The sequence below is a fragment of the Meleagris gallopavo genome, chromosome 12, assembly GCF_000146605.3.
Source record: "Meleagris gallopavo isolate NT-WF06-2002-E0010 breed Aviagen turkey brand Nicholas breeding stock chromosome 12, Turkey_5.1, whole genome shotgun sequence".
NCBI lineage: Eukaryota > Metazoa > Chordata > Aves > Galliformes > Phasianidae > Meleagris > Meleagris gallopavo.
Window position 1 is genome coordinate 19,347,644 of NC_015022.2, and position 9,460 is coordinate 19,357,103.

At 59.2% G+C, this 9,460-nt stretch overlaps 4 protein-coding genes across 4 annotated transcripts in view; 1 reads left to right on the forward strand and 3 right to left on the reverse strand.

Annotated features, from left to right (window-relative positions):
• Positions 1 to 6: 6 nt before the first annotated feature.
• On the reverse strand, positions 7 to 4,028 carry SERINC4 (serine incorporator 4). The gene is given in 12 exon segments (XM_031555384.1): positions 7 to 687; positions 1,091 to 1,358; positions 1,361 to 1,427; positions 1,704 to 1,776; positions 2,072 to 2,198; positions 2,269 to 2,364; positions 2,616 to 2,827; positions 2,890 to 2,983; positions 3,076 to 3,155; positions 3,248 to 3,426; positions 3,540 to 3,680; positions 3,757 to 4,028. Coding segments are annotated over 12 exon segments (1,602 nt in total). The 5' UTR covers positions 3,805 to 4,028; the 3' UTR covers positions 7 to 470.
• A 90-nt stretch (positions 4,029 to 4,118) lies between these two features.
• Positions 4,119 to 5,176, forward strand: HYPK (huntingtin interacting protein K). The gene is given in 5 exon segments (XM_010717682.3): positions 4,119 to 4,263; positions 4,266 to 4,348; positions 4,433 to 4,488; positions 4,717 to 4,768; positions 4,964 to 5,176. Coding segments are annotated over 5 exon segments (387 nt in total). The 5' UTR covers positions 4,119 to 4,163; the 3' UTR covers positions 5,060 to 5,176.
• A 450-nt stretch (positions 5,177 to 5,626) lies between these two features.
• MFAP1 (microfibril associated protein 1) lies at positions 5,627 to 9,369 on the reverse strand. Its single transcript, XM_003209605.4, has 9 exons — positions 9,208 to 9,369; positions 8,894 to 9,113; positions 8,547 to 8,676; positions 8,062 to 8,249; positions 7,565 to 7,673; positions 7,332 to 7,492; positions 6,916 to 7,075; positions 6,518 to 6,607; positions 5,627 to 6,370 (listed from the first exon to the last, which is right to left on the reverse strand). The coding sequence occupies exons 1-9, from the start codon at positions 9,284 to 9,286 to the stop codon at positions 6,188 to 6,190; spliced, it is 1,320 nt and encodes a 439-aa protein (XP_003209653.1). The 5' UTR covers positions 9,287 to 9,369; the 3' UTR covers positions 5,627 to 6,187.
• The window catches only part of LOC104912904 (ras and EF-hand domain-containing protein-like), a 1,956-nt gene continuing 1,833 nt past the window's right edge, over positions 9,338 to 9,460 (reverse strand). The window contains exon 6 of the mRNA XM_031555235.1: positions 9,338 to 9,451. Coding sequence (XP_031411095.1) covers positions 9,338 to 9,451 — 114 coding nt within the window. The remainder of the gene's footprint in view (positions 9,452 to 9,460) is intronic.

The following is a 9,460-nucleotide window of genomic DNA, read 5'->3' on the forward strand; positions in this document are numbered from 1 at the left end:
CCGTGCGCAGTCCCACGGCTGCTGCACGCGTGTGGAGCAGGCGGCACAGAGTCAGGTCAGCGATTTATGTTAAAAAACGTATTTACGGAGCTATTTACAATACCCACGCTGCCAGGTAGGTGAGCTGACATACAGCAGAGGGACCAGAGCGCTGCTCCCCGCCGGCCTTGGGCCATGACAGAGGGGTGGCAAACAGGCAGGAGCTGCCTGCAGCAGCAGCTGAAGCTGAGCGCCTGCCATCTGGGCAGGCTCGGGATGGCCCCTCGATGGCTCCAGCTCAGTGCGGGACGTGTCCCTGGAGCCGGTGCAGCAGAGCTTCCACATCCTAGTTCCTCCTCCTGTGCTCAGATGACATCTTTTCCTCAGCCATGGGGTGAGGAGCAGTTGAGGGGACCAGTGAAGCCAGGACCCAGGCACACGGCACGGCGAGGGCCATGCACGGGGCCAAGCACAGTCCATCCCAGCAGGGACTATGTGGAGACACCGATGCGGTGTGGGGCACGTCGCCGCCGCACGACGCGCAGGGCTGGGCTGTTCTGCCGGTGCTGTGGGGAGCCACGGAGGCAGAGAGGGCTCAGCAGCAGCCACAGGTAGAGCAGGACGCAGGCCCAGCACGAGGCCACCTTCACCCAGAACGTCGACCAGCTGCCATGTGTGAAGGTGGTCTCCAGCACTGCGCTCTCGTAGCTGCAAGGAGAGGGCAGCCACTGATACCAGGGAGATATTGGTTATGTGTGGGATGCAGCATCACCTGCAGCTGGCAGGTTCCCCCAGCCCCAGCAGCTGCATGTCTTTGGCCGTGTCCTGCCTGCTCTGGGGACCCCAACCCCATCAACCTTAGCCCGTCCTGCGGCAGCACCAGCTGCTTTTGGCAGAGGCTGTGCAGGCCTGTGAGCGCAGGGTTATCCAGCACATGGCCAGGTCAGAGACATTGGTCTGCTCTGGTGACAAGCACCTGGTGGCTGCAGCCACACACGGAGCAGGTCAGACCTGGCTGGGTGACAGAGCAGGGGCATCCTGCGGTGGGTGCTACATAAGCAATAGGGAAACAGAACAAGGGCAATGGGGTGGCCAGCAGCATAGGCCCTACCTGAACCAGTTGGTGAGCGTCATCATGACATAAAGCGAGGCGAGGAAGAAGACAAAGTGGAAGGCTGAGTAGCTGTAGACCACACGGTCTCGCTCATCCTGGAAAACACATTGTCCTCCAGCAGGCTCCTCCTCTTGCTCACATGTCTGTTCCTGAGCAGCACCTGAGGGAGTGCAGGATGATGGCAGCTCTTGCACACTGTCCTCATCAACACCTCTGGCATCTGACACAGGTACCCAAGGCCGTGTGTCACTACAGCCTCCCCCTGACCCATCCTGTACTCACCTCTCAGCTCCTCCTCCATCTTCTCTGGGCAGCAGAAGCAGCAAGAGGGTTTCTGCAGAGAGAGAGAGGGAAACAAGTTGGTGAAAGGAGATAAGGCAGTGACCTATGACACTCATCCCCACTACGGCCTCTGCTTGGGCAGCACCACAGCATCTGAACTGAGCCAGGGCTGTCTGGCTGCAGGGGGGTAGCATAGATGGAGTGTGCACAGGAAAGTCCCTAGCTTGGCTGGACAAACCCTGGCCCTGGGCTGGACCTGGAGCTCAGGAGGACTTGGGTGCTGCTCTGGGTGTCTGTGGCAGGAGGGGCCACAGATGGGGGTACTCACTTTAAACTCAAAGCTGTAGACTTTGACCATCCAGAGGGGCCCAAAGACCTCAGCAAGATAGGAGGCTTCGTTACTGTGCATGAGAGAGACACAGAAAACTGTAACACAAGGATCTATGCCAGGCCCCTGCCCACCCTTGGATCTGGCACCTGGGATCATCACAGCAGCACCAGATCTGCTGTGCTGGGCTTGGGGACATCGGGCTGCCCACCTACACATGCCATTGGGCACATCCCCAGCTCTGCTGTTCATGCCATGGGCTAGGGACACAGTCCCCATGGGGTGCCTGCAAGAAAGGCTGTGCCCAGAAAGGGCCAGCGCTGTGACAAGCCAACTACCCTTGCCCCCCACGCTGTGGGCACACGCACCATGCGAAGAGCACGCAGGCATACATGATGGCAGCCCCCAGGATGGCAACTGTGGTGTCTTCTGTTTGCAGCTCATCCTGCTGGATGCCCGGGAAGCAGACGGTGAGGTTCTGCCCCTTGTAGAGCACTGCAAGGAGGCTGAGGTGAGAGCGGGCTCACACTTCAGCAGCACTGCCTGTGGCAGTGGGAACACTCACCTCTCTCTGGGGGACGGCTGGACAATGCAGAGAAAGTGAGGTACATCACGTAGCAGCTGATGATTGAGGACTGTAGCAGTCCTGACCGCGGCTGCTCTGCAAGGAGAGGGGTCAGAGGCTCTGTGTGGGTTCCAGGCATCCCCGTCAGCAGATCCCATGCCCACAGCCCTGCACCAGGACACAACTCGGGGCCAGAGGGAGCCTTAGGGAGCTCCATGCTCCCTAGGTGCCCATGGCTTCTGCTGAGCTGGGAGCCTACAGCCACCCTCCTGACCCCAAGATGCAGCCAGCCCTGCAATGCACTGTGACATGCTGTGCCATGCCATGCCAGGCTATGTGGTACTCACTGAGCCGCACACAGGGTGTGATGGAGATGAAGGACATGATGCCGCAGAGGCTGCCGTTGACAGTGAGCAGTGCCTTGTTGAGCTGGCAGGCGGCTGGGTGGGTGTAGTACTTGTAGAGGAAGGAGAAGGCAGCAGAGGCAAGGGTGTAGAAGGCAGTGGTGGCCAGCAGCACAGCCAGGTACCAGCGCTTGTCCTGCGCTGCACCCGTCAGCCTGATGGGAAAGTGGTGAGAGCCAGCAGCACGCAGGCACCCACCCACCATCCTGGCACTCACCAGTTCTTGTTCCAGGTGTGCGCAAAGGCGGTGATCAGCACCAGCTGGATGAGGATGAAGGCAAAGCCACCGCAGACACCTGTATAGTGCCATGCTGCAGGGGGAAAGGGCAGTGATGACGCTAGCAAGAAGCTGGGGCCATGGGACCACGGGTGGGCACCGGCCCTGGCTGGGTGGGGGTCACACCTTGGATGAAGCTGTCCTCAGGGAGGAAGAAGCTGGCGGTGCAGAGCCCCACCAGCACGAGCAGCTTCAGGAACCAGAACCTGCAGGGCAGCAGGTGTCAGGGAGACACAGCTCTGTGACACCCGGCAACCCCCAGAGCGCACGCAGCTCCCAGCCCCATCCCAGCCCGCACCCGTTGTGGAGCTGAGCGCGGCAGTCAGCGCTGGAGCGCACATTGAGGAGCAGGGCGGCCTGCGCCAGGTGGAAGCAGGCGGTGCCGAAGCAGACCCGATAGACGGCCGAGGAGCCCACGAGCTGCGTGCAGTCCGTGCCACCGGGCAGCTGTCGGCACAGGACCCCCGAGAACGGCATCTGTGGGCACAGCAGCGAGGGGCTGGGGTGGGGGTGTGCCAGCACCTCCAGGGCACCCGTCCACCCGCCCAGCGGCCCCAGCAGCCCGCATCCCTTGCCGCTCCTCTGCTCACCTTCTCCTTGACAGCCTGAGCCACAGTGCGGGACAGCATGAGGCAGCACACGGCAGAGGCCAGGACGTGCAGGAGGGTGTAGAGGATGCGGGTGCCCGTGGAGGCGCGCAGCCCTCTGCCAGGGCCGCAGCCACAGCACAGCTGGAGGGAACGCGGTCAGCACCAAAGCGAACCCCCCGCCCCAGCGCCCCCAGCGCCCCCGGCCCCCAGCTCCCACCTGGCCCAGGAGTGAATGCAGGAGGCCGCGCACCCTGGTGCCCGCCATGACCCCTCCTGTCTCGGCCGGGCCTTGATGGGATTAAGGGGATTGTCGGTTTGACCCGCCCCGCCATCTGCTCGCTGCGGAGAGGCTGACACGGGTCATCCCCCCGGCCACGGGCGCTGCCGCCTTGCACGGGGCAGGGCGAAGCGTGGAGCCCCAGCCGAGGGGAGCTGAGGCGGTGCGGGGATGCTGGGGCTCCTGGTGGGGGCTGAGGGAATACAAGGCCCGGGGGGCCGCGCGGAGGCCCGGGTGACCGCAGCGGGGCGCTCTGTCCTCCTCACGGGCGCAGGGGTTGCCGCTCTAGCCCGCGCAGCCCCCCGCTCTCGCTGGTTCCGCCGGAAGTGAGGCGCGGAGGCGGTGTAATGGCGGCAGAAGGAGACGTGGAGCTGGAGTTGGAGACTGAGCCTAACGGTTCCGGTGGAGGCAGCGATGGGGCGGGAGGAAGGGCGGCCGAGAAGCCGCGGAACATGATAGCGGAGCGGCGGACCTGGAAAGGGTGACGGACTACGCGGAGGAGAAGGAGATCCAGAGCTCCAACTTGGAGACGGTGCGGGCCGGGCGCTGCTCGGGGAGGGCTGCTCGGGAACGCGCCGGGTTCGGCGCACCGAGGTGACTGTGCTCGTTCTATCAGGCCATGTCGGTGATTGGAGACCGGCGGTCCCGCGAGCAGAAGGCGAAGCAGGAGAGGTAACCGCGCTCCCCGCACGTGGCTCCAGACGCGGCCTCGCGGCCTGCACCCGCCCGGCTCTGGGCTCGGCCTCGGCTTCCTGCTGCCCCTCCGCAGCCACAGCACATCTGCCGTGGGTGGAGGTCCGGGGGGTGTATGCGGTGCTCCTCCATGGAGTCACTTCTGCTGTGGTTTGGGGTTGAATGGAGCTGCCCCTCACCGGTGGTTGGTTCTGCCTCTGGTTACAGGGAGAAGGAATTGGCCAAAGTCACCATCAAAAAAGAAGACCTGGAGCTGATTGTAAGTAAGGGCAGGAAGCTGAGTTGGTGCCAGCACATCCCAGGGGCAGCCGGTGCCTGGAACCACTCTGGCAAACGGCCATGGCACAGAGGTGCACAGCGGGGTGTCCCCCGCTGAGCTGAGCCTCCCCCTTCCACCCTGGCTTGCAGGGTGTTTTCGTGTCTGCTGTACTGAGCTGTGGCTGTTCTCCTGCAGATGAATGAGATGGAGATCTCACGGGCAGCTGCAGAGCGTAGTCTACGGGAGCACATGGGCAACGTGGTGGAAGCACTGATCACCCTCACCAACTGAGCGTGGGCTGTGAAGCTGCACTGGCTCTGTGCTCCCTTGTTCTGAGAACAGCAACGTGACCTTGGCTGGAGATGATGTATGTTAACTTATTGAATAAAGGCACCAGTGGGAACAGGCTGTCCCTGTGGTTCATGCAGCACTGAGCATTTCCCCTGCTGGGCAGATCCCAGAGGGCACCTGGTGATGGGGATAATGTGGGGACAATGTGTGGTATCAGGGTGGTGAAAACCAGGTTTCCTTCAATTAGAGGATGACTGCTGGTCCCTGCCTGCACATCACTGAGCTTGCGCAGGTTTTTCCTGGGTTGTCAGGCTACTGGTCTTTTGGTCCCCACTGCAGGAGGCTGGGCAGACCAGCTGGAAACGAGCTGCTAAACACGCCCACCTCTTGAGTGTGGGCAAGAACCCTGATTTTTCAGTGATGTGTCACCCTTGGGAGTTTACCTTTGTCAAGCCTATTGTTGCTAATACTGGGGGGTTGCTGCTCTGTTGAGGTGAGGGGAAGTACTTGGCCAGAGCAGGGTGGCTGAGTGCCTGCCCTGCTCTGCCACAGACACCAGTACCAGAATTTGTAAGAAAACAATTGCTTTAATCAAAACAATCCCATCCCCCTGTACAGGTAGAAAAGCCAAGCCTTGCAGAAACAGGATTAGGAGACAGTGCCACAACTGTTCCCAACCAAAGGAAGATCCAAAATGATAATGGGGAAAGGTAGGAGGAATAGAGAGATAGTATGGGCCAGACAGGGATAAGTGTCTGCTACTTCCTCTGAAGTGGGGATGCTGGAGCAGGGGGTGCTGTGCGTCTGTACAGCTGATCTGGTGCTGCTGAAGCTTTTGCAGGCAGGTGGGATGGTGACATGACCATGAGGCTGCTCAGCGTGACTGGAAGTCATCTTTCACAAGAGCCAGTGATGGAGTCTGCTGAGTCTCTGAAGTGCAGGTCATGAGTCATGCCACCAAATCAACAGGGAGGACGTAGTGCAGGGGCACAGAGGAACAGCTTATTGTGGCATGAGTCCTGGTGCGGTGTTCTGTCCCTGCTGTTCCTGCCCAGGCTCTTGGGCAGCTGACAAAGCATTGCCTCTCTGCCCAGTAGGCAGCCACAGGATGCCCTCCTGTGTGCTCCCTTAAGTGGTCTTCCGCTTCTTGGCTGAGGGTCTCTCAAAGACATCCCTCACACCTGCTGCTTTCTGCTTGAAGAATTTAGTGTTTTGTGCACTTTCTTGGCCCCAGGCAGAGTCAAATGAGGTGGTATCCTGGTCTACCAAGTGCGTGTACTTCGTCCGTCCTGAGCGCCCGAAGTTCTTGACCTGGGAGGCAGGAAGGATTTGTGAGCATCCATTTGGGTAAGATGTGGAGACCCTGTCATGTCACTGCTCCTTCCTTTGGCATGCATGAGCCCCAGCTGAGCAGCACTGCCGGAGCTGGGGCGGCACACAGACCTGCCACATGCCTACCTGCATGACTTTGGGCAGGATAGTTTTGTTAAAGTGGTCCTCAAGGGTAGGGGCGCTGAAGTCCCGCTTGTACACCTCCTCATCTTCATCCTGCAGAGGAAAGACACACCTGCTTGACTTGCAAGTTTCCAGCAAGTGTCAGCAGCAGACAAGCGGAGAAGAGCTACCAAGAACCAACTGCTCTGGAACTGCTGCTCCTTGCAGCAAGTCCCTGACAAACTGCACTCATGTCTTTACTCCCCTGCCTGCCAGACCTGACAGGCATCTCAGATCACTGCAGTCGCTTCAGCAGCACAGTGGCTGCCAAGGGCCAGCCCTTATCTGGATACCACTAAGGAAAACTCCCCCAAAGCAGGCATGTGGTCCCACACAGCCCCAGGCCCGTCAGCAGCACTCACCATGAAGAAGGCCCCACGGTGGTAGTACTTCTGCAGAAACTTGTATTTGCCCTTCACTGCCTTGTTGGTGATGACCTTGCCGTTGGCTCGCAGCTCAGCACGGCGCTCCTCCTCTGTCAGGTTCCGCATCCGCTCGATCTCTGCCTTCTCCTTCTCCATGCTGGGCAAGAGAGAAACCCTGAGCCCCTGCATCCCACAGTGCCCTCCCAGGATGGAATAGCTGCTACCACCCAGGACTTTCTGAGGGAATATGCCTACTGACTCTGTAATGGAGTAAAGCACCTCAAGGGTGGTTTCTCAATAAAGGTTTCTGATGCAACCAAAACAAAGCCTGAGAAAGAGACGCCTCAACTGTCCACTGTCCTGCAGCACCTGGGACTGCAGAGACTCTCCTACCTTTAGCAGACAGTACTTACGCTTCTCGTTCTTCACGATCCCGTTTGATGCGCTTCAGCTCACGTACTTTCCAAGCCTCATATTCCTCCTCATCATTCTCATCATCTGTATCAAGAGCATCAAGTGCTGCCAACGAGCGCTTATTCTCCTCCAGCTCCTTCTTCGCTTCCTCTTCCACGATCTGAAGCCCAGACCAAGCTCAGCTCACTGCAGCAGCTGTCCCAGCAGCATTCCCCAGCCTGCCCCACTCTACCTTGAGTGTGTACTTGCGCCTCTCCTCTGCTAATCTCTTTGCCTCCTGTTCTAGCTCCTTCTGCTTCAAGGCTTCTGCTTCTCGCTCCTGAACTGTGATCCGATCCTTCCTGTGAGCAGGGACCACAAAAGCTTTCAGCCTTTCAACAAGCCATTGCAGACTTCTGCTACCACACTGCAGCCTCTTTTGCCTTTATGCCCCACATGGCAGGGCCAAGTACCAAGGTTCTCTCCTCTCTGATGTTGCCCATGCAAGAGCCACCATACTCAATCCCCAAACATGCACAGAGGTGATTGGGAGACCCTGCCACCGGCTGTGGAACATGTTGGAGCACACTGCCTGGTTCCTGTTGTGCTGCACCTGCCCAAAGTCCCCAGTTGGAACTCTGCTGCCACTCAGAGCCGTGTCCTGCCAGGTCAGTCACTGCCCATCCCTGACACAGGAGCTGGAGCAGTGACTCCTGTGCAGTACCTGGCCCATGCAGCTGTGTCACCTACTTGCGGATGAAGACAGGTTTGAGACGTGGCTCCATTTCATCCTCGCTGTCTGTGTACTCCTCGTACTCAGACTCTGACTCAGATTCTTCTCCAGATCTGCCCTCATCTTCCAGCTCCATCACTTCTAGCTCCTCAGTTTTCCTCTCCTGTGCTCTCTGACGCATCATCCCACGCCGACGCTCAATCTCCTAGTGGAGACACATCAAACACAGGCTCAGCCAACCAGCCCCACTACTGCTTCCTTCTTTTTTCCATACAGAAAGCATGATGTTGAGCTCACTGGTAATGAGCCCACACCTCAGCATGCAGGTGACCTCTCCGGTGCCCCATAACCCACAAGCTGGGGTCACACCACAGCTGGCCGTGACTGAGGTCCCAACATTCACCCAGTCCCACCAATGTTCACAGGTTTCTGCAAAAGTCAATTCTAGATATGGGCTAAGGGGACTTCCTTAGGCTGCATCTGTCCAGCAATACAAACATACCTCATCATCAATCTCTTCTTCTTCCTCTTCACTAGTGTCCTCTCGCTCCACACGCCATGCTTCACCTTCTACCTCAGAATCACTCTCTCCAACCACTTCAGGCTCCACAATTTTGCGGTGCCTTGCCAGCCTGAAACAAACGTCCATTCAACTATGATGCTCTGAACACAAGGAGAATACAAGAAGAGAAATTTTTGTGATCTGTTTTTAATGAGACTGTAGTAAGACCTGTGACCACAAAGCACATGAAGAAAAGACACGCTCCTTGTGTGCACCTTCCCTGAATCCAGAAAGGTAAAGCTAGGGGAACAAGAGGAAGAGCACGGCCCCCAGATATCAGCACTCACCGCTCCTCCACGTCCTCAGTGATGCGGTTCTGCAGTCGCCGCAACCGAGGGTCGTTGGCGACCTCCTCCTCCTGCTCTTCGGGCTCCACCTCCTGCTCCTTCGCCTTCTTGATGAACTGGAACTCCTCGTCCTCCTCCTCCGAGGACTCCATGGGCGCGTAGTCGGGCCGCTTTCCCGACACATACCGTTTCACCTTTACCTTCTCCATAGACAGCTCGCCTGCGGGCGGGTGGGCAGCAGGCCGTCACCGGGCCGTGCTCACAAGGCCGCCGTGCCAGGCCCCCCCCGCTTCTCCCGGCGTCCCCCCACTCACCCTTCTCATTGCGGACGGGCACGGCGCCCGCCGTGGACTGGATGGGCGGCTGCTTCACGAGAGCGCTGGGGGCTGACATGGTGGCGGCGAGACACGGAACGAGCCGAGCAGCAGCCGCTCACAACACCAATCACCCGCTCCCCCGGAACTGCAACTCCCCCTTCCGCCGGCGCACCGGAAGTGAAAGCGCCCCGATCCGTCTCAAGCGGCCGGAAGTGACGCTCAGCGTCGAGGTCATTTCCGGCTGCTGGCG

Coding starts and splice junctions, on each gene's coding strand:
- MFAP1 (XM_003209605.4), bottom strand. CDS start 9,286: ATGTCAGCCCCCAGCGCTCTCGTGAAGCAGCCGCCCATCCAGTCCACG. Junction 7,674..8,061: donor AAACCTGTCTTCATCCGCAA/GTAGGTGACACA, acceptor CCCTGCTCACAG/GAAGGATCGGATCACAGTTC. Junction 6,371..6,517: donor TCCTGCCCAAAGTCATGCAG/GTAGGCATGTGG, acceptor CCTGCCTCCCAG/GTCAAGAACTTCGGGCGCTC.